This window comes from Podarcis gaigeae (assembly GCF_964106915.1).
Source record: "Podarcis gaigeae genome assembly, chromosome: 2".
In the NCBI taxonomy this organism is placed as follows: domain Eukaryota; kingdom Metazoa; phylum Chordata; class Lepidosauria; order Squamata; family Lacertidae; genus Podarcis; species Podarcis gaigeae.
In genome coordinates, this window is record NC_139679.1 from 122,133,932 (window position 1) to 122,157,425 (window position 23,494).

A 23,494-nucleotide genomic window follows, 5' to 3' on the forward strand; every position below is an offset into this window, starting at 1 on the left:
CGGATTCTGCAAGTGACTAACAGGTCACGGAGGGCGAGCTCTAACCCTAATCATGGTTGAGCAAACGATCTAACTGAAGCGGAGGCAATTTACGCACGAGTAACCCACCCATAACCATTACAACTGGGAAGGGGGATTCATCCCTCTCCTGCTACCCTGCCCGGCCACTATGCAGAAACACTTCTCATGTCTGTTGGGTAGCCCCATTTCACTATCCTGCCTGTCAGCATAAGACCAGCTTTTTCATGTGGGATGATGAGCATCTTGGCTGGAAGTCTGGCCAACTGAGTTCAGGCCTTACTAGTGTTTATTGTAGCTTCTTCTTCAGCAATCACTCATAGCCAAGTAAGATTGTCTTCCATGTCTCCGTAAGTGATGGTGGAGGCCAGTTCTGTAGCACTTCCAATGAAACATACAGCTTCTAGAATTAAGTAACCCAAGAAAGAGAAACTTGAGGAACAAAGGCAAGGGTTTTTCATTTTTTTAAATTTTTTTATTACATTTTTCAAGAAATAGAAAGAAAGAAAACAAAAAAATAACAACACTGCAAACACACTTATATACATATTTTCCAAAATGAAAACTAATAAAAAGGAAAAGGGAAGGAAAAATAAAAGATATAAAGGAAAAAGACAAAAGACAAAAGAAAAGAAAAAATACTTTTCATAACCTGGAATATCACCAAATTCTTGCTTCAAATACTGCAATATATAAATCTTAGTTAAAATATTATAAAAGACTTCCACCGCATTCACAACACTTCTCTTTGTTGTCTTGCTCGCTTTTGCATTTGTTCTTCAATCATTTCCCTTCCTTAGATTCTTTCATAATCAATCAAATCTTTATGTTCTCTATATTCTTCACAAGGTTAATCTAGAAACAACCAAACTTTCGTATTTGAGCCCTGCTTGTATAAATAATCATTTAAACATTTCCATTGTTTCTGAATTAAAGTTTTTGACTTATGCCTTATTAAATCCATCAATTTTACTAACTCCAGGTACTCACAAAGTTTACTTAACCATTCCCCCTTTGTTGGAATATAATTTCCTTTCCAATGACTGGCTACCAACATTCTCACTACCGAAATATGTTGATTTTGTCTTTGGGAATATCCTTATTAAAAATTCTTAATAAATATGCTTCTGCCCTTTAGATATACGATACTTTTATCAATTTTTTAAATCTCCTCATAAATCATATCCCAATTTTTTTTTATCCTCTGGACATGTCTACCACATATGGTATAGGGTGCAAAGGCAAGGCTTGTACCAACTCACAAACTGTGTCTAAAAGGGGAAATTATCGACTTCCGGAAGCGGCGCAAAACAGCAATGGCGGTCCTCTTTACTCTGTGAAGAGGGGCGCCGCAAAAAAGGGTCGTCCGCTGCGGCAAAGCGGAGACCCACCAAGAAAAACTGCAGGCAGAGTGAGCTTGTGGCTGTGGGACTCGGCGGGCGCCAAAAGCCCCTCCAGAAACGAAGAAGGAACCTCGTAAGGGGCTCTGGAACGTGAAAGGGGGAGCGGCGCTGTGAGTTCATCGCTCTTTTCGTGGAAGCAAAGCCGCGCTGCTGCTGCTGATGAGCGCTGACCTTTCTTCTTGAAAACATCAGAATTGGCAGTAACATACCCGTGAGTAAGGGGTCTAAATATTGGACTAAATTTGAGAAATTCGGCTGAAAACGGGAGGCGAGTAACAGGAAGTCCGTCTCCCGATCTTGCTTACCAGATCAAAGCAAGGGCTCTGAAGTGGGCTGAAGCGTTTAAAAGGGATCGTAAAAGCAGAACAAAGGTGCATTGATAGACTTTGTACTTAGAAGATAAAAGGGAAAGATTTGCTAAATTTGTGGACTTTTTCTTCTTGGAACTTTCTTCCTATTTTTGAGCTAAACGGAGTTAGAAGGGATAACCCAGTTGTCGGGCTGTCAGCGCACAAAAGAGAACTGTCAAACTGCTGATACTGTTGCAGGAATTTAAACGGTTACATAGACTGAGATACTAACGTTTAACATTGTTGCTGGGACCTTTCTTGACACCTTGTGGCTCTATCTCAAGAAATAGAAAGCTTTGGGAACCTTCCTTTTGTACTCTGGAATTACAAAGACTTAAACATGGGGAATATAGGAACTTCAATGGCGGAAAATAGTTCTTCCCTTCCCTGAAACTTTGAAATACCCCCCCTAGAAGATTGTGGAGACATAGAGGCCTGGGAACTGTATTTTATTGAGACTCTCTGTGGTTTAATTGTTTACACTCTGGACTTGTCTTTCTCATGGAACAAAAGACTATTTGACCTTGAACAGAGGCAGGTGTGGAATGAGCGGCTCAGGGAAAACAAGAGCAGCTAAAGCTAAAGAAAAAGAAAAGAAATCTGGGCAACTTGTTCAAACAACTTTAACTCATCAACGCAGATCATCTGTCCCAACTGTGCTGACAGCACAGGAGGTGGGAGCTGAACAGCTGGCTGCAGAAGACATGGCAACTGGAGGATCTGAAGCAGTCCTTAAACAAATTTTGGATCAACTGGCAATTCTAAATCAAAAAGTGGACAATCAATCATCAAAAATTGATCAAGCTACATCCTCTATTAGTAAATTATCTGATCAGGTTTCCCAGCATACTCAGGCAATTGAGAAACTGCAAGGAGCTACGGCGGAAAATTATAAACTAGCTGTGGAAGCCAATCAAAAAGCAGAGCAGGCGAAGAAAAAGGTTGATGAGATTAAGGGGGAAGTAAGGCCTCTGAAAAGACAGGTAGGGGAACAACAAGCCTACCTGCCATTGGTTGAATTGAAAAGTAAGGAAAATAATCTTAGGTTAAGGGCCATCCCAGAATTGGAGGAAGGTAACTTAGAGGGATTTTTGACACTTTTATTTTCCAAATTCTGGGGAATTGAGGAAGACAAAGACTTTAAAATTGTGACGGCTTTCAGATTGGGAAGATCAGTAAAGAAAGACAAGGCCAGAGACTGTTTGGTTATTTTGAGGTCAAGAGAGGAAAGAGATAAGATACTAGGCCTACATTTTAAAAAATCTTTGGAGATAGAAGGTAAAAAGGCTGAAATTTATAGAGATATACCGAAACATCTATTGGATCTCAGGACTACCTATATAGATCTGACCAAACTGCTGAGACACAACGCAATTCCTTATAGGTGGGAGTTTCCACAAGGACTATCATTTACTTACAAAGGAAGGAAAATAAAGATCAAATCACCTGAGGACCAGCAGAAGTTTCTATACGACCACGAGGAGGACCTCCAGAAAGGAGCCGCAGCTTCTTGGCCTCCACCACCACCGGGACCACCACCAGGACGTACACCGTCTGGATCTGGACCAGTACTACCACCTCCGGAATCGGAGGGAAACCTAGACACCCCATTGTAGGACCCACTAACTAGACCAGGATGTCTCTGCAGCTTCTTAGTTGGAATATAAATGGCGGGAATTCTCCGGAAAAAAGAAGAAAAGTATTTCATATCTTGAAAAAAGAACAATTGGACATTATTTGCCTGCAAGAAACACATGTGACAAGGCTCCACAGAAAAGTGTTAATTAACAAAAGATTAGGCCAAGAATTTATTTCTTCGGACAAAGTCAAGAAAAGAGGAGTGGTGATATATGCAAAGGAGAGCCTGTCACCGAAATTTCTATTTAAAGATGAACATGGCAGAATTTTGGCGATTGAAATTCAGTCACAAGGAGAAAATTTTTTGATATTAGGAATATATGCCCCAAATGAAGGAAAATCGGAATTCTTCAGGAAGCTGCACGAGACTATGCTGGATTATTTAGACTACAACAACATCATTATGTTGGGCGATATGAATGGGGTTGTGTCTGAAAACATGGATAAGTCGCAAAGTGCCAACATAACGAAAGATGGCAGACTACCTAAAACTTTTTTTGAAATGACTGACAATATGGACTTAATTGACATATGGAGGGTTAAGAACCCCCTAGGAAAAGAAGGAACTTTCTTCTCTGAAGCTCATCTGACATGGACAAGAATCGACCGAATATGGATAACTAGAGGACTGGCACCTAAAAGTGGAAATCTGCCCAAAAACCTGCTCCGACCATAATGCCTTGAAAGTGGAATTGAGACTAAACACAACCGGATCCTTTAGATGGAAAATGAATGACACCCTATTAAGGGATCAGGAGGTTGTTAAGAAGGCCCAAAAAACGTTAAAGGACTATTTTGAGATAAATTTAAATACCACTGTGGAAAAAAGAACAATCTGGGACGCAAGTAAAGCAGTTATGAGAGGGTTTCTAATACAACAAAATACGATTAAGAAAAGGCTCTGGAATGAAAAGAAGGAGAAGATATTGGAGAAAATAAGAGAAGGAGAGAAAAAACTAAGATCTAGGCCTAAGTCGAAGGAAGTGCTGAGAGAAGTGAAACTTTTCCAGGCACAATATTCGAAATTGATAAATCAAGAGGTGGAATGGAAAATTAAACAAATGAAACAAAGATCTTTTGAATCAGCTAACAAGTGTGGGAAACTGCTAGCATGGCAGTTGAAAAAGAGACAAAAACTTAATACAGTTACAAATCTAGAGATTGAAGGGAGAATGGTTCAGAAACCCGAGGAAATTAGAAAGTGCTTCCAGAGATATTTCAAAGAACTTTACTCACAAGGGCCGCAAAAAGATTCCGAGGTGGATCAATTCCTCACAACTAATGGATTACAAAAAATACCCCAGGAAATGAGAACAACCCTGAATTGTAATATCACACAGCAAGAAATTGAGAGTGCCATTCAGAACCTTCAACTAGGCAAGTCTCCAGGCCCTGATGGACTTACCTCCAAATACTATAAGGTTTTGAAGGACTACTTGATACAACCTTTGTTGGAGGTCTGCAACCAGATTATGGAGGGGAGGAAGGCACCAGAAAGGTGGAAAGAAGCTTTCATCACATTGATACCCAAACTAGAAACTGAAAAGACCCAGCTTAAGAACTACTGCCCCATCTCACTCCTAAATGTGGATTACAAAATCTTTGCGGATATTTTGGCAAGTAGGTTTAAAAAAGTACTCAACGAAGTGATCCATAAGGACCAGGCTGGCTTTCTCCCTGGTAGGCATTTGTTTGATAACACAAGAAACATTATTGACATTTTGGAACTTCTTCAAACAAATCTTAACACTAGAGCGGTTTTAATTTTTATTGACGCGGAGAAAGCCTTTGACAACATTTCTTGGATGTTCATGAAGAAAAACTTGGAAGGGATGGGAGTGGGGCGGGGGTTTGAAAATGGAATAGAAGCAATCTACTCAGAACAAAAAGCCAAGCTGATAGTAAACAATGTGGTGACAGAGGAGTTTAAAATTGAAAAAGGGACACGGCAGGGGTGCCCCCTATCCCCCCTATTGTTCATTTCAGTCCTGGAGGTGCTATTGAACATGATTAGAAAGGACCGGTCTGTACAGGGAATTGAGGTCGGAGTGAAACAATATAAATTGAAAGCATTTGCAGATGACTTGGTATTAACATTACAGGAACCAGTCTCTAGTACGAAAAGAGTGTTAGAATTAATTTCTGACTTTGGTCGGGTGGCGGGATTTAAGTTAAACAAACAAAAAACTAAGGTTCTAGCAAAAAATTTGACAACTATAGAAACAGATGAGTTCCTGAAAGAAACAGAATTAAACGTGGTTAAAAAAGTAAAGTATCTAGGGGTGTATCTGACCTCCAAAAATTTGAACTTGTTTAAAGACAATTACGAGAAACGCTGGTCAGAAATCAAAAGAGACTTGGAAATATGGTCAAGATTGAAACTTTCCTTGTTGGGCCGAATAGCAGCTATAAAGATGAATGTATTGCCGAAAATGTTATTTTTGTTTCAGGCCCTACAGATCGTGGACAAGGTGGAATGTTTTGGAAAGTGGCAGAAGGATATTTCTAAGTTTGTTTGGCAGGGCAAAAAGCCCCGAATAAAGTTTAAAATACTAACTGATGCGAAAGAAAGAGGGGGATTTGCCCTGCCAGACTTGAGGTTATATTATGAATCTGCAGCCTTCTGCTGGTTGAAAGATTGGATTTTATTGGAGAACACTGATGTCCTAGATCTGGAAGGGTTTGATAATGCTTTTGGGTGGCATGCATATTTGTGGTATGACAAGGTTAAAGTGCACAAATTGTTCAAAAACCACATTGTCAGAAGAGCAATTTTGATGGTCTGGACAAAATATAAAGACTTATTGGAGAGTAAGACTCCGAGGTGGCTCTCACCGGTGGAGGCCAAGGCACGTAAGAGACTTAACATGGAGGCCCACTGGCCTAAATATTGGGAAATAATTGAAAAAATTGGAGACAATTGGAGGTTGCAGAGCTTGGAAAAATTAAAAAACAAGGTGCGAGATTGGTTGCACTACGCTCAAATTCAGGAGGTTTTTAAAACGGACAAAAAGGTTGGATTCCAGGTGGAAAAATCGAAACTAGAGACAGAACTGTTAGAGCCAAAAAGTAAATTACTTTCGAGAATGTATAACTTGCTGCTTAAGTGGAATACACAGGATGAGGTAGTTAAATCCGCCATGATAAAATGGGCGCAGGATCTGGGGCACAACATTATGTTTGAAGACTGGGAAAGGTTATGGAACACTGGAATGAAATTTACGGCATGTAGTGCCTTGAAGGAAAATATTATGAAAATGGTATACCGGTGGTACATGACCCCAGTCAAGCTTGCTAAGATATACCACCTGTCTGACAATAAATGTTGGAAATGTAAAGAGGCGGAAGGGACATTCTTTCACCTCTGGTGGACTTGCCCGAAAGTGAAGGCTTTTTGGGAGATGATTCATAATGAACTAAAAAAGGTACTTAGATTTACCTTACCTAAGAAACCGGAGGCCTTTCTTCTGGGCATGGTGGACCAGAGAGTGCTTAAGAAAGACAGAACTTTTTTTATGTATGCTACCACAGCAGCTAGGATCCTGATTGCAAAGCACTGGAAGACACACGATTTACCCACGCTGGAGGAATGGCAGACGCAGTTGATGGACTACATGGAACTGGCCGAAATGACTGGCAGAATCCGAGACTTGGGAGAAGAAATAATTGAGGAGGACTGGAAAAAATTTAAGGACTATCTGAAAAAACATTATAAGCTGTATGAATGCTAAAAATTGCACTTCTTAGGAAATTCTAGCTTCAGTAACCGTAAATTAATGAAATGGAAATTAAGGTATAAGGAGTCAGAGGTGGAATAATGAAACAACTTTATTGTGTTTAAATTAAAATGCATAAGATTCGGGTTACAACATTTTTGAAATTAGGTAACACGATAAAATGAAAGATACAATAAGTTTTGAAATAAGTTAACAAATTGCTGATGTTCTGTATCACAGAGAATGCAGGGTTTGGAGGATGCGGGGAAGTCCATTAGATTTGCTGAAAAAAAGAACATGGAAATTTGTAACTTTTCTATCCTTTTTCTTATATACATCTTCTATTCCTTTTTTTCTGTACTTTATAAACTCAATAAAAATATTTTAAAAAAAAATAAAATAAAAGGGGAAATTATCATGTATGAAGGAGGACAATGATTTCCTTCAACTGTTTCATTTTCGAATCCCTTCCCCCGCTATTTCTGTCCGGTTTCTCCCTCTTCTGTCAAGGAAAACCATGCATCTTTCTTGTGAGCTGGCTGACTTCACCCCATTGCTTTAATCAATGGCAGAGGCCCACATCCTGAGGGAGCAGCTAGCCAATACATCAGTCGAGAGTGGGGGGGGGGAATCCCCTCCCTGCCCCCAAACTTGGAGGTCCAAGCGTGTCAGAGAACAAAGGAGATGAGTGGGGAGGGACTTCCCATTGGTGTGCTTAGAATCATAGAATCATAGAGTTGGAAGAGACCACAAGGGCCATCGAGTCCAACCCCCTGCCAAACAGGAAACACCATCAGAGCACTCCTGACATATGGTTGTCAAGCCTCTGCTTAAAGACCTCCAAAGAAGGAGACTCCACTACACTCCTTGGCAGCAAATTCCACTGTCAAACAGCTCTTACTGTCAGGAAGTTCTCCCTAATGTTTAGGTGGAATCTTTCTTCTTGTAGTTTGGAACCATTGCTCCATGTCCACTTCTCTGGAGCAGCAGAAAACAACCTTTCTCCCTCCTCTATGTGACATCCTTTTATATATTTGAACATGGCTATCATATCACCCCTTAACCTCTTCTTCTCCAGGCTAAACATGCCCAGCTCCCTCAGCCGTTCCTCATAAGGCATCATTTCCAGGCCTTTGACCATTTTGATTGCCCTCCTCTGGACACGTTCCAGTTTGTCAGTGTCCTTCTAGAACTGTAGTGCCCAGAACTGGACACAGTACTCCAGGTGAGGTCTGACCAGAGCAGAATACAGTGGCACTATTACTTCCCTTGATCTAGATGCTATACTCCTATTGATGCAGCCCAGAATAGCATTGGCTTTTTTAGCTGCCGCGTCACACTGTTGGCTCATGTCAAGTTTGTGGTCAACCAAGACTCCTAGATCCTTTTCACATGTACTGCTCTCAAGCCAGGTGTCACCATCTTGTATTTGTGCCTCTCATTTTTTTGGCCCAAGTGCAATACTTTACATTTCTCCCTGTTAAAATTCATCTTGTTTGTTTTGGCCCAGTTCTCTAATCTGTCAAGGTCGTTTTGAAGTGTGATCCTGTCCTCTGGGGTGTTAGCCACCCCTCCCAGTTTGGTGTCATCTGCAAATTTGATCAGGAATTTGCCTCTTGCTATGGTGAGGCATCTAATCGTAGGCCTGCATTTTTATCAAAGCATATATATTTCAATTAAGGCTTGCTTGTATTTAAAATGAGCTTAAAAAGATTTTCAAATGTTTCATGCCAGGCAGAAAAAACCTTGGCAAGATGTTATCCTCCTAGACAAGGGGGCCCCCTGATTTATAACAGAAAAACAATTCTCAAAGTCATAAAAAAAGGAATTACAGACAACTGACCTTGCAGATTGCAAAACACAATTAGGAATGGGCAAATAGTAAAATGATACCATGGGCCTCTCTTAAACCTTGAGTTGTATTTTCTAAGGCCAAGAGCAGTGAAAAAAAGGCAACTGGCTTGGCTGGAGAAGAAGAAGCTTCTTTCTATTTTATTTTGAGGCTGGAAAGGAGGGTGAAAGGGGGGGGTGTAAACTGAAGAGGCTTCTTTTTAAAAGCTGTTTTTTACTGAGTTCCTTCCTTTTTACTTTGAGAAGCTTTATTCTTTTAAGAGGCTACCTATGATAATGTATGAAATATATTAGCTTAAATATATTGGCTTAAATGTAATTATGCAAAGGATTTAAGAAATGCTAGATTCTTATTTCATAGAGTCATATTGCAATAGGAGACCAGAGGGGCAAATGAGCCCAGCCTCCTGCCAGACAGGAGACGCCATCGAGCACTCCTGATATATAGTTGTCAGGCATTTGTTTAAAAACCTTCAAAAGAAGGAAATCTTTCAATGTTGATGTGAACTCAAGATCCTTGACATCTGTTGAAGATAAAAATGTAAGATTAACCATTTGTTTTAGAAGGCAATAGGGCAAGGAGGGCAAGAGGTGAGCTGGTAATTAAGATTCCATGTAAGATATATTACTACTTATTTGTCATTTATATATAGCTCTTTGTCTCCCTTATAAGGACAGAAGGAAGTGGGTGTATCTTTTGTGATTGGTTCTAGCAAACAGCCAATAGGAATATTCAACCAGGCTGATTGGACAGAGGCAGCCACAGGAGGAGCAAAGGGGGCTGGATTAAGGAAATATAAGTGCTGGCCAGGATGGCAGGAGGCCAGGCCAGAGCTTGGTAACCATATACCACTGTGCCTCTCATTTATTTGTCTGACAAATAAATTATTATTTTAATTTCTCTATTGCTGCGTTGAATATTTCATTCCAGCTAAGCGTTAACCACAAGCAGAGGTGCTACAATGGAAGTGAGGAGGAGTCAGAGTAAGCAACTGTTAACCTTACGGAGGGTTGCCTGTTTGTGCTTGCAACACAATGCTGTAATAAAAGGACTATAAATCTACCAAATGCTCCTTAATTCTTATCGGTGAGCTACCAGAAGGAAGAGGGGAACTCCTGTACTTGACAACAGACCTCATTTCAGGCCTCTTCCAAATGACCTTATTCCTCACTTCACTCCTACTTTTCTGGCTATATCTATCCTCCCTCCCCTTTAATTTATCCCGTGTTGCGTTCCAAAAGCAAGGAAGGATTGGACCCTGATTAATAAAATACACATGAGCAAGACTCTGGGAGGAGTGCCAATAATAATCTCTCCACCCCTTAGCCCAGGTCGTTTTATTCACAAAAGAACTTTTTACACAGTGTTCGTAAGAACCAATCATATTTCCTCTGAACATTTCAAAAAAAACAAAACACACGTGGGACAAAGTCAGAAGAAATCCTTTTAACTACAAAGAAACTATTTCCTACTTGAGCATGCCTACGTGGTTAATCTAAATAAACAAGAACCAAGGAGGAATGCATTTAGTAACCCCAGAGGTCATAAACCCATAGGAAAGAAAGACGCATTTACCATCTCTGTGTAAACTCTGTTCCTGGCCCTTAAGATCTATCTAAAGATTAACAAAAATAACAAAAGCTACATCAAAGCTACCTTCTATCTTCATGGCTCAGGATGCCTGGTGAACAACTGGCCTGTGTTTAGAATGTTTATATATGTCCCTCAGGCATGGAGAAAGAAAATGGCAGAGGTGCAGAGGCTTGTGGGATTTGATCAATAATTACTGTCAATGACTCAAACCCAGTCAAGCAATGTTTTCATTGTGACACAATGGCTTGTTCCATTTTTCATAATTCCTCATAGAAATCCCACCTGACCCCCACAATCCTGGTCCTTTTGAGTCTTCTACCACGTTGCTGGTGACAGCAGTCACGAAATTAAAAGACGCCTGCTCCTTGGGAGAAAGGCGATGGCAAACCTAGACATCATCTTAAAAAGCAGAGAGATAACCTTGCCATCAAAGGTCCGTATAGTAAAAGCTATGGTTTTCCCAGTAGTGATGTATGGAAGTGAGAGCTGGACCATAAAGAAGGCTGATCGCCGAAGAATGGATGCTTTTGAATTCTGGTGCTGGAGGAGACTCTTGAGAGTCCCATGGACTGCAAGAAGATCAAACCTATCCATTCTGAAGGAAATCAGCCCTGAGTGCTCACTGGAAGGACAGATCCTGAAGCTGAGGCTCCAATACTTTGGCCACCTCATGAGAAGAGAAGACTCCCTGGAAAAGGCCCTGATGTTGAGAAAGATTGAGGGCACAAGGAGAAGGGGACGGCAGAGGACGAGATGGTTGGACAGTGTTCTCGAAGCCACAAATATGAGTCTGACCAAACTGCGGGAGGCAGTGGAAGACAGGAGTGCCTGGCATGCTCTGGTCCATGGGGTCACAAAGAGTTGAATACGACTAAACGACTAAACATTAACAACAACCACGTTGCTGCCAGCAGAGCGTGACTGAGGCCCAGTCTGCAATGTGAGCCCTTCTCTCTGATCCTAATGCCTCCTCCTCACTCACAGTTGCAGAGGTAAATTGGGCCCTGGCGTTACCATGGAGGTGACTTAAGCTAGAGCTGCAAGCTCATCATTATGACATAATGTATGATGTCACAAGCAGGATAAACTCTGCTCATGTTCTCAGAAATAAAAGCTGCCACTTTTCTTGCTGGCAGAGCTCTTGTGCTGCTGGTGAGTGCCTCGGAGGCATCCTTACTCGCAGGAAATCATCATTAGATTTGCACGCTATGAAAAGGTTCCTCAGGGAAACTGCTCTGTCAGTCAGCCACTAAAACTACAGTAGGCTAACAAGAAAGAAAGAAAACGAAGGAGCACAGCAGACCACAGATTATATATCCATTGAAGGCCTCGTGGTCAATTTGGCATCTCTGCACCACCAGGTTGTATTTTGAACTTGGCAGAAAATGCAAAGAGCAAATCTGCAACCCATTTGAAACTGAGATAAGGGTTCCTGACTGGCTCTCTCCTTTCCTATTTCTGTCCTGTAGATCCTCTGTGGATCCAAACTACAAGAAAGAAGATTCCACCTAAACATTAGGAAGAACTTCCTGACAGTAAGAGCTGTTCGACAGTGGAATTGGCTGCCAAGGAGTGTGGTGGAGTCTCCTTCTTTGGAGGTCTTTAAGCAGAGGCTTGACAACCATATGTCAGGAGTGCTCTGATGGTGTTTCCTGCTTGGCAGGGGGTTGGACTCGATGGCCCTTGTGGTCTCTTCCAACTCTATGATTCTATGATTCTATGATTCTCTCCTGTGCCTGTCTGATTTGACCAGTTTGCCTGCCTTTTCACTATTATTAACTGTAATGCTACTGGATTATAAGGCAGGCAACAGGGTAGGGTTATGTGGGACTAAGTCGTTAGGGGACAGTTAATGAGACTAGTTTGTGATTAATGTTAATGTCCAGTTTTACTGTTTCCCTGTCACGACTCCCAGGCTCACTGCCTAGAGAAATCAGAGACACAGAGAACTTCTGCTAGCTCTTTTATTTAAATCAACAGGGTACACACAGAGACTATGGATTATGCTCTCTTCAGTCTTGAGACATTGCTCAGAGTGCCCACTCCACCCCTCTTGTGGGACTTCCTAGCTTCCAAAACCCTCCTTACTGCCTACGGTGGCCGCAATGGGATATTTCTGTCTGTGTTTAGCTTTCTGCTCTAAGATATGAAGGAATCGCCTGTTCTGTGGAGAAGGAGGAGGTTCCACCAGGCTTTCAAGTGATGTAGTGTCCACTGTCTGAGTACTGTTTCTCTGACTTCTGAGTCCTGTCTCTGAGCATCTGCTGGCTTGCTGGCTGTTTCCTCATCCCCCATTATTTTTCAGCTCTTTGTTTCTTCTTCTGGGGTGTGTCCTGTTTGCTACCACCACCACCAACCTGGGTCTAGTGTATCCCCATTTTCCTCCTGCTTGGACACCTCTTGAGGTGGAAGTTTCCACCACTACTCCTCATCTGCCCAGTCCCTGACACCCCTGAAATTCCCACAGAAACATGCAGAACTTTCTCCTCTGGCATTTAAGTCAACCCAGTTCAGTCAACTGTGGGCCAAAGTCCTCCAGCTCCACTTCCCTCAGGATTTTCCCTCAAAAATGTATCCTCAGAGCATGGGCATCCTACTTCTGGATTGGTTCTTTCTCCTCTCAGCTGCTCTCCATTAGGTTTATCTCACCCATTTGTCATTATTTTATTTAAAATATTTCTCACCCTCCATTTCCAGCGCCCGAGTCTTCAAAGAAAGAACTCTGCACTAACAAAACAGTGGAAGAAGGAAAGGCCATGTCCCCTGCAGAAGGTACTTTAACTGCAGGAATGTAGAAATGGAGCCCTCAGAAAAACTGAATGAAGATGATTCCTCCCCAGCAACTAGTCCAGGCAGAAGACATGAGAGGGATCCGGAGAGGGGAGAGAAAGTATTCAGAAATCTCAGTTGGCCTCCCTTGTCTTGGCACAGAAGACCAAGATAAATTTGCACAGGACCTAGAAAGTGGGGATAATTTTCTTAGGAACACAGGAAGCTGCCTTGTATTGTTGAACCATTAGTTCTAGCTCTATTGTGTCTATACAGGTGGACAGGGGTTCTTTTCAGGCAGGGGACATTCGCCCAGCCCAACCTGGAGATGCCAAGGATTGCACCTGGACCGACTGTTCAACCACTGAGCTACAGCCCTTCCCTGTTGGAAGGGACTGTTGAGAATTCCATTCCTCCCGTGCCGCAGTTGTGTGGGATTGTTACATGTCACATGTCTGTTTACATTCCAGCACTGATTATTGGAGTCTTGTGAGTGGAAATTGAGATACGCTGTTCCATTTTGTATTGCTATTGCTTTTACAGTTCTTTCTCCAGGGAAGAAAGACACAGAGAGTAGTCATGTTTTTCTTTGTTCTGTTATGTTTGATTTAATTTGCAATAAATTAGGCTTAGATGTTACTCCTCAAGGCTAAGCTTCTGTTTGAACTCTGCTTGTCATGTGCTCGTGTCCTTGGATATAGGCCACATTAGCATGACAGGACACCGGAGTGATGAATCCTGGGTGATGCTGTGTTGGGGGTGGGGAGGCACCGGTCTTGGCGTTATCACCCAACAGGGATATCAGTATCATCTCCTGAGCTATGACATCTTTTTGGTTTATGTTTCAATTCTTTCCTCCATGCAGAAGTTCAAAGAATCCCTACAATTACTTAACACCAGATGGAGACACCTTCCAAGAAAAAGTAAGATCAGTACCAATTCACAAACTATATCTGGTGGAGAAGAAGGGTGCATTCAGTAGCATTACACATAGTATTATCTTTAAAAGCTGTAACTCCTCCTTCCTAAATATATTACGAATTAGATGCCTCATTTAATTTTCATTGTGAGATGCTCCTTTGTATTCAGATCAGGTCTCAGCACAATAATGTAGCACTTGGGAAGGAAGATACAGCCCAGAAGCCCAGCACTGGAGGCCAACATAGAGAAGACCTGCACAGCTACCATGTATTTCCCTTTGGTGCTCAGGTAGGTGGGCACAAAGGACACCCAAACACTGCAGAAGACCAGCATGCTGAAGGTGATCAGCTTGGCCTCATTGAAGGCCCCAGGTAGTTTCCTGGCTAGAAAAGCCACTGTGAAGCAGATGGCAGCCAGGAAGCCCATGTAGCTGAAGGAACCATAAAGCATGGCAACAGACCCTTCATTGCATTGCAGAATGATCTCTCGGGGCTGGGAGAGCATGTCAGAGTCTGGGAATGGGGGAGAGATGCCCAGCCAGATGGTGCAGAGGAGAACTTGGACACTGGAACAGGAAATGATAATGGAATTGGCCAGACTTTTCCCCAGCCATCTTCTCACCTTGTTCCCTGGCTTTGTAGCCAGGAAGGCCAGCACCACCGTTATGGTTTTTGCTAACACAGATGAAACAGCAACTGAGAAGATGACACTGAAGGCTGTTTGTCGGAGAAGGCAGGTCACTTTCCTTGGGCGGCCGATGAAAAGGAAGGAGGACAAAAAGGAAAGGAAGAGAGATACAAGAAGTATGTAGGAGAGGTCTCGATTATTGGCTTTGACTATGGAAGTTTCCATGTATTTAATAAAGATGGCAAAAACAAAACCCGTGGTAAAGGAGAGGAATAGGGCAAAGGACGCCAATGTGATCCCCAAGGATTCTTCATAGGCAAGAAAGGTGATAACCTTGGGAACACATTGATTTTGGTGCTCGTTTGGGTGCTGATCTTCTGGACATGTGGTGCAATAGTCTGCATCTGAAAGTAAGAGGAGACCATTCAGTAGTCCTAACAGGAAGCTTAGAACAGTAATATTATGTATTCTGTTACATTCCATAATATATATGTTTCAGCACGATATCTTATACTCCAGAATATTCATCTGTCCCAATCATATATAAAGTAGGGTGGGAATGAAATCAGCAGCATCCATAAGACCATCTCTGTGCTTTCTGTCCTGAAGTTATTTCTTTCATCTCACATTATTCAGTTCATCGAGAAACAAGTTATCACACTTTCTTTCTGCAGGACCTATGTCAGGAGTCCAGGCTCCCAGCTTGATAACAAAGTAAGCATAGGTACTTAAAAAGCAGGATTTATTGCAAAAACAAACAGATAGCTCCGGGCAGCTCTAACGAAGCCACCGACATTACCATTCAAGATGACCCTTCTGAAGACTCCTTCCCATGTCTACAGAATATATTTAACCGTCGCCCCTTACATCTCTTGTTTTGCTTCCTGTCTAGCAGCCCTCCCATTCGCCACGGACTTGGACTTATTGGATCAGCTCCAGCCTCTTCCTTTTCCAACAAACTATCTCTGTGTCTGTTCATGCCTGTTTGAGCTTCCTTAGAGCTTTGGCTGTGTTCCAGCCTGCTCTCAGTCGTTCCCTTGGCAACCGGCATTCCAGTGTCCGAAGGAGGCGCACTGGGCACTGGCCACTGTTCAGCCTGCATCAGATCTAACCCTCTCTGTTCTGCAGCCGGCTGTAAAGTTCCACTAGGAGCTGGCTCATTCCTGACAACCTATTTGAGATGGCTGGAAATGCCTGAGAACAACAATCACACACTCTTTCTAGGCATTGTGATTCAGACTTCCCATTTTGGGCAAAAGATACTGATCCAATTGTGTGCAATTCGCCTGCACTGAAGATGGGTACTGGGTAACATGACCAAATTTATTCATGTGTTAATAGATACACCTCTCACTGTTATTAACACAGGAGAGAGCTAGAATTAACTCTTTGTGGTAGTGCTTATGATTAAGCAGCAGCAAAATATAGTACTTCTGTGAACACAGTCCAGTGTCCGCTCATTCCCTACCCAGAAGTTCAACATATGAGGAAGCACCTCTTAAATAAAACTGATTTGTTTACACTCAAAACAAAAAAATTCCTTCCAGTAGCACCTTAAAGACCAACTAAGTCAGTTCTTGGTATGAGCTTTCATGTGCATGCACACTTCTTCAGATACAATTTTTTTGTTTTGACTATGGCAGACCAACACGGCTACCTATCTGTAACTTGTTTACACTCGATCATGTTTTGTTTATTTAACATAATTGTTACAAAATATAAGCAAAACACTGCAAGTACATACACACATATACACTTCAAATAAGCACATATACATGAAAAAAGGAACAAAAGAGAAAAAGAAGAAAAGAAAAAAGAAAAAATAAAGAGAAAAGAAGAAGTAGAAAAGTTGGAAGAATTTCTTCCAAATTTATTCTACAAATATCTCAATATGAAAATAATAATAAAATTTCATTGATTGACTTCCATTGCTTACACTGCACTTCCTATCTGTTATTTCATATTTTCCCCATACAATCTCAATCATGGTTTAAAGCACGATGGTTTCACAACTGAGGAACAAAACTTAGGACTCGCCCAGAATTAATTTTGTTCCACATTTCTACGTGCAAAATGATCCATGTTTTTCCCTATTCCTGTGCTTTCCATGAGGAAACCTGCAATTTAACATTGAATCAGAGCAAATGGCAATCGCTGACTGGGAAAGTGTGAACATGTGCCTAAGAAAGCATGGGGCAAGAAAGTAAATCTAGACGAGCCCTGAGTCACCCACCTTCCTGAGTGGAGATTGTCCCTGCAGCACACGGATCGCAAACATAACAGCAAACTGGTTGTCCTTCCTGAACCAACTTGGCATATCCAGGGCGACAGCTTTCGGTACACCTGGCGCGAGGCACGGTCTGCCAATTAAGTGAAGGAGCATCAAGGGGAAAGGGTTAGAGATGTGAAAGTGAGTCATAAGGTGTAGAAGGACCCTACTCCCTCCATTACAGGTAAATTCTGTTAGAATTCCTGCTCCATGATTGCAGTCACAGGATTTTTGTCTTTCACATGATGGTATGTTTTGACTCCACAGAGTGGGAAGTGATGGAAACAGGATGTTTGTGTTACTGTGGTCTGTGAAGTGGGACTATTGTCCTTTGTTCTTTTTCTCTTTGCTGTCTGATGCTAGAGAGAGAGGGGGCCATGTTGCAGTGCTCCGTGTGTTTTTATATGTAAATAAAGTAGATTAGCCAAAATGCTGAGTTGCTGAGGTCTGTCACACATGATGCACAAACACTGCAGATCCCTAAGTGTGCCAATGTCTGTTGGCATCGGTTGCTGTGATGTTCGGGCTGAAGAAAGCTTTTGAAGCTCCTGAACGATTGACCAGGAGGGAGGGAACATGCCAGTCGGGCATGTGTCTCTGCCAGGGTCCTACTCGAGTGTAGACTGAACTCCTGACAACTATTGTTGATGCACAAGTTTCTAGTTTGAAGCAACTCTGGTGTATATAATTTTGATGCTCCAACAATGGCAGAGCAGAGGAAAGATCACAGGCTTGATGATAAACTAGGACAGGAAAGAGCTGTTAAGAAAAGGGAATCTGCAAAGTTTTTCTTGGCACTGGGTGAATGGCACAGAACCAGAGGGTGATTGGTGACATTATGCAGATGAATGTCAGGATGTCAGTCAGATCATGGGAACTTTCCATTAAAGATGTGTTATCATATTGTTGTTGTTATATAAAGGTAAAGGTAAAGGACGCCTGGATGGTTAAATCCAGTCAAAGGCACTGTGGGGTTGTGGTGCTCATCTCACTTTCAGGCCAAGGGAGCCAGCGTTTGTCCTCAGACATTTTTCTGAATCATGTGGCCAGCATGACTAAATCACTTCTGGAGCAACAGGACACTGCGCCAAGTGCCAGAGCGCACGGAAACACCATTTACCTTCCTGCTGCAGTGGTACCTATTTATCTACTTGCACTGCCATGCTTTCAAACTGCTAGGTTGGCAGGAACTGGGACAGAGCAACGGGAGCTCACCCCATTGCAGGGATTCGAACCACCAACCTTCTGATCGGCAAGTCCAACGCCACCCGCGTTGTTATATATTCCAGCACCACCACGCTCAAAGTGATTTTCCAATTCAATTTAATTTTCTGTTTATGCTGAGAATTGGGGAGGGAGGCCTTTGAAATCAGCCCTAGATTAGACTGCAAATGAATTGTGTAGGAATAATTTCCTGTATAATAGAGAGTAAATTATTTGAGTTTAACAAATGTCATAGGGTAATAAAGCACACAGGGACCCGGGTGGCACTGTGGGTAAAACCTCAGTGCTTAGGACTTGCCGATCGTATGGTCGGCGGTTCGAATCCCCGCGCCGGGGTGCACTCCCGTTGCTCGGTCCCAGCGCCTGCCAACCTAGCAGTTCGAAAGCACCCCCGGGTGCAAGTAGATAAATAGGGACCGCTTACTAGCGGGAAGGTAAACGGCATTTCCGTGTGCTGCGCTGGCTCGCCAGAGCAGCTTCGTCACGCTGGCCACGTGACCCAGAAGTGTCTGCGGACAGCGCTGGCTCCCGGCCTCTAGAGATGAGCGCACAACCCTAGAGTCTGTCAAGACTGGCCCGTACGGGCAGGGGTACCTTTACCTTTACCTTAATAAAGCACACATAGATCTTTCCCCCTACCTCTTTAAACTGCAAGGGCCACACGATGGCTTCTGTGTTAATGGTGAGCTTTAAATGGGAGGCTGCCTGTCTCTCTACGCTCCCGACTTTCACTCTGCCTTGAGACTTGTTGAGAAACAGCACCCAGTTCACAATGTCATAGTCGGCTGCCAGCTCCCCGTTCTCATCTGAATAGAGTCCGCCCCTGGAGGTGTTAAACAACTGGATGTTTCCTAAGAAAGGGTGAAGCTGGACTGACAGGAGAAAAAGAAGAATTAATAATACCCGGAAGCTTATGAAGAATTAATAATACCTGGGAGCTTATGAATTAGGATCATAGAATCAAAGAATCATAGAATTGTAAGCTTGGAAGGGACCCTAAGGGTCATCTAGCCCAACCCCCTGCAATACAGGAATCTCAGCTAAAGCATTCATGACAGATGGCCATCCAACCTCTGCTTAAAAACCTCCAAGGAACGTGAGTCCACAACCTTCTGGGGGAGACCACTCCACTGCTGAACAGCTCTTACTGTTAGAAAGGTTTTTCTTGATGTTTCAATGGAATCTCCTTTCTTGTAGCTCGAAGCCACGGGTTCAAGTCCTACCCCACAGGAGAAAACAAGCCAGCTCCCTATTCCATGATGGGACAGCCCTTGAGATACTTGAAACTCGTTCTCATATCTCCTCTCAGTCTCCTCTTTCCCAGGCTAAACAGACCCAGCTCCATCCATCGCTCCTCATAAGGCACAATTTCCAAACCATTGGTCATCTCGGTTGTCCTCATCTTGGGTCAGTGCACTTCTGGACTCATAGGAATCAATTGCTGTTGGCTTTCCACAGTCATACATTATTAAGTCCTCCCTTTTCTCCTGCCCGACTTTGTAAACGAGCAGAGCTAGGATCATTACACTGTGCACCCTTAGGAGAATTTCCGTATTTTTCGCTCTATAAGACACACCAGACCACAAGACGCACATAGTTTTTGGAGGAGGAAAACAAGAAAAAAAATATTCTGAATCTCAGAAGCCAGAATAGCAAGAGGGATCGCTGCGCAGTGAAAGCAGCAATCCCTCTTGCTGTTCTGGCTTCTGGGATAGCTGCGCAGCCTGCATTCGCTCCATAAGACGCACACACATTTCCCCTTACTTTTTAGGAGGGAAAAAGTGAGTCTTATAGAGCAAAAAATACGGCATGCAAGCAGAGCCATACCTTACAGTTAGACAAAGTGAGGTGGGCCATTTGAAGCAAAATATTTGGGGCACAGCACTCTTATTGATCCAGAAGGCCACTGGATCTTTCAGAATGCTGTGAAGTTGCTGTGCCCCCAATCTTTTGCTTCAAGTGGTCCTCTCTTCCTTTGTCTGCTGCCTCTGCCTACTCTGTAAGAGCATAAGATCAGAAGAACCTTGGTCCCTCTTGTACCTGTAGGTGTTCCTTTGGGTAAGCTGGATCTGTTTGTGCTGCTGCTGTTGGTGACCATTGTTTTTGACTGAGCCCAACTCAGTCCCTCTGTCTCTCCTTCCACCTTGGATTCAGCTGGCCCTGAAAATTGGCTGCCCACCTCCTCAGTTACCAAAGGAACTGCACACTCAGAAGATGGAATAGTGACTGATTCCCATGATTCTCCCCTTCTGTGACATGGGGGTTGGAACCTCTCATAATTCACTGCTCGGGCCTTCCTAATTACTTACTTTCCTTTTTTCCCACCTTTGTTCTGATGTTCCTCTAATCTTGATTTCATCCTCTGATCTGCCCTTGAACTATCTCATAATAAACATAATTTTATACCTGCTTAGAATGAATTGAATTTGCCATTTTCCTGCCCATTCATTCCATTTGGGGAAAAAATCTTTTTGGAGCTCTTCACAATCCCTCTTACTCTTAACCACTCAAAACAATTGGGTATCATCAGTACATTTAGTTTGCTCACTTTTCATGCACAACTCTAGATGATTTATGGACAAGTTAAAAAGAAGAGCACATAAAACTCATCTGTGAGTAGACACTACCTTCTACACTCATGTTTCAGAAGGAGAATACTGTACCTGCCATGGCTGCAGTCTTCCATGTCTCCAACTTTCTCCTCTACTCATCATCAGCATCTGTTTGGATCTGGATGAATAGGCAGAACTTAAGGCAAGTGCCACAGTTTGGATACTGCTATAAGTAACGTAGCTGTCTTGAGACAGGGCCCTTTCAATCTCCTCTTGGGGAAGAATCTCCAGTTTTTCTTTCTCTGTGCATCTTGTCCAGCCTTTCATGGGCAACACATTCTCTGGACATAAACAGTGAAATGATTTATCCCAGAACCATAGTGTTCTGCCAGACCGTGGCTTATAGTAGTCATATTTTGTCTGTTTTCTAGTCTTCATTATGAAGGACAAAGAACCATGGGTGTACATGAAAGTATCTATATCATGAGACAAGTTCATGTTGATGTCCGGAAAGGCTGTTGTGATCCAAACTTTCCCCCCAGGTTGTACCTTTTCAAATATGCTTTGGACCTTAATGATGATGCCAAATTTATTGGAAGAGTCTCCATTGTAGACAAATACATTGACTTTTCTCCACATTATAGGTGGTTCATTCAGCATGGCGATTTGGTATAGATTCTGATAAACTATTTTTTCTGAGAAGGCAACACAAATTCCATTGATGAGCATCAAAGGTGTTATGGAACTTATGAATCTTTCTCCATTATAATTGTCTGGAGCAAAGATTCCAATCCACGTCCATCCAAAATGCAGGAGGAGTTGGACAATCCCCAGGTACTGGGTTTTCTCCTTTGGAATCATCCGATAGGCAAAAGGGAACTGAGTTTTATCATGAAGAGGAAAGCCATAACTCACCTAGTGAGAAAAAGGAAGAATATCAGATGTATGTTAATAACAAGCAAAAAGAGGCCATGTCAGTGAGAGGAACGCATCACACTCCATCAAAAGAATGTTAAAGACAGTGCTTTACTTTCTCCTCATAAATGAGGTGATGTTGGGAAGCTCAATAAAAATATTCCCAGTACAGTGGTACCTCAGGTTACATACGCTTCAGGTTACAGACTCCGCTAACCCAGAAATAGTGCTTCAGGTTAAGAACTTTGCTTCAGGATGAGAACAGAAATCGGGCTCTGGCGGTGCGGCGGCAGCAGGAGGCCTCATTAGCTAAAGTGGTGCTTCAGGTTAAGAACAGTTTCAGGTTAAGAACAGACTTCCGGAACGAATTAAGTACTTAACCTGAGGTACCACTGTATGCAGCTGTTGTGCAAATGACCAACTCCATGTTGGGCATTTTTATGGAAGGATTCAAAATGAAAACTGTCAACATCGTAATGTGCCTCAAGAAGGTTATTGTAGAATTAGGAAAAGCGCTAAAATGGTTAACAAAAATGATCTAAGGTTTGGAGCGGGGTTTCCCAAACTTGGGTCTCCAGCTCTTTTGGGACTACAATTTCCATTATCCCTAGCTAGCAGGACCAGTGGTCAGGGATGATGGGAACCGTAGTTTTTTTTAAAAAAAGTTGGAGACCCCAGCTTAGGAAATCCTGGTTTGGAGCAACTCTCCTATGGGGAAAGGTTACAATTTTTCCGGATCTTTTTAGTTTAGAGGGCAAAAGAGACACGATAGAGTTGTAAAAGTATTCATGGTATGGAGAAGGAGGATAAAGAGGCCCTTTTCTCCACATCCCATAAAACTAGGACTTAAGGCCATTCAATGGACCTGAATGTTGGAGAATTCAGAATGCTTCTTCACAGTGAATAGTCAAACTGTGGACTTGCCCTCACAAGATGTAAATATGTCCACAAATCGCATGGCCTTCAGAGGGGAGTAGGTAGACTCAGGGAGGATAAGATTAGCAATGATTCACTAGCCAGAGGGCAGTCTACCTCTGAATTCCACTTGTTGGGAATCAAAAGTAGGAAGAGTGATGTTGCACTTGGGTCCATTTGCGGGCTTCCTGAAAGTGGCATCTGGTAGGATGCTGGAATAGATGGACCTATAACCTGATGCAGATGCTTATGTTCTTAAGGCATCTCAGGCAAGATTGAGCCTATTGTAAACAGTTTTAAGGGAATCCTTCCAAAAATGGAGAATCCTAGAGCAGGAAGGGAGCTCAGGGTTCACATAGTCTAATCGATACACTACTGTTGCATCCCTGACTGCTGGCCATCCCAGTCCCTACCTGTGGGATTTTGTAGATGCCCAACATGCTAGAAACATGGGTAGAAATGTCCGATTCAGCCCCTTCAATAACAGCCAAGAGGTTCTTGCGTTTTCCACAGTTGTAGTTTGGAATATTGCTTTCCCCACCACAATATCCATCTAGCAGTGCACTGGAAACCACTCTGCCATCAAAATAGGTTTCAAAGAGGTTGTAGCCCAAAGTGGTGTTGGGTAAAATCAAGGGATCCCGATTAATCTCCTGAACAGCAAACAAGAAGGAGAGAACGTGCCAGTACTTCTCTTCAGAGATACTGCAAAGTATCAAATAAAACACTTGT

General features: G+C 42.7%; 1 protein-coding gene and 1 long non-coding RNA gene across 2 annotated transcripts in view; one reads left to right on the top strand and one right to left on the bottom strand.

The window, feature by feature from the left end:
• Nucleotides 1-20,558, bottom strand: part of LOC310839530 (vomeronasal type-2 receptor 1-like) — a gene marked incomplete at its 3' end in the record, with an annotated part of 56,393 nt that extends 35,835 nt beyond the window's left edge. Inside the window, exons 1-3 of the mRNA XM_083728167.1 lie at nucleotides 20,421-20,558; nucleotides 19,020-19,247; nucleotides 17,121-17,247 (exon numbers count right to left, since the gene is read on the bottom strand). Coding sequence (XP_083584293.1) covers nucleotides 17,121-17,204 — 84 coding nt within the window. The 5' untranslated portion in view covers nucleotides 17,205-17,247; nucleotides 19,020-19,247; nucleotides 20,421-20,558. The remainder of the gene's footprint in view (nucleotides 1-17,120; nucleotides 17,248-19,019; nucleotides 19,248-20,420) is intronic.
• LOC310838323 lies at nucleotides 11,697-13,978 on the top strand. Its single transcript, XR_014560927.1, has 2 exons — nucleotides 11,697-11,931; nucleotides 13,268-13,978. It is a non-coding gene; the product is annotated as an uncharacterized lncRNA (long non-coding RNA).
• Nucleotides 20,559-23,494: the final 2,936 nt, after the last annotated feature.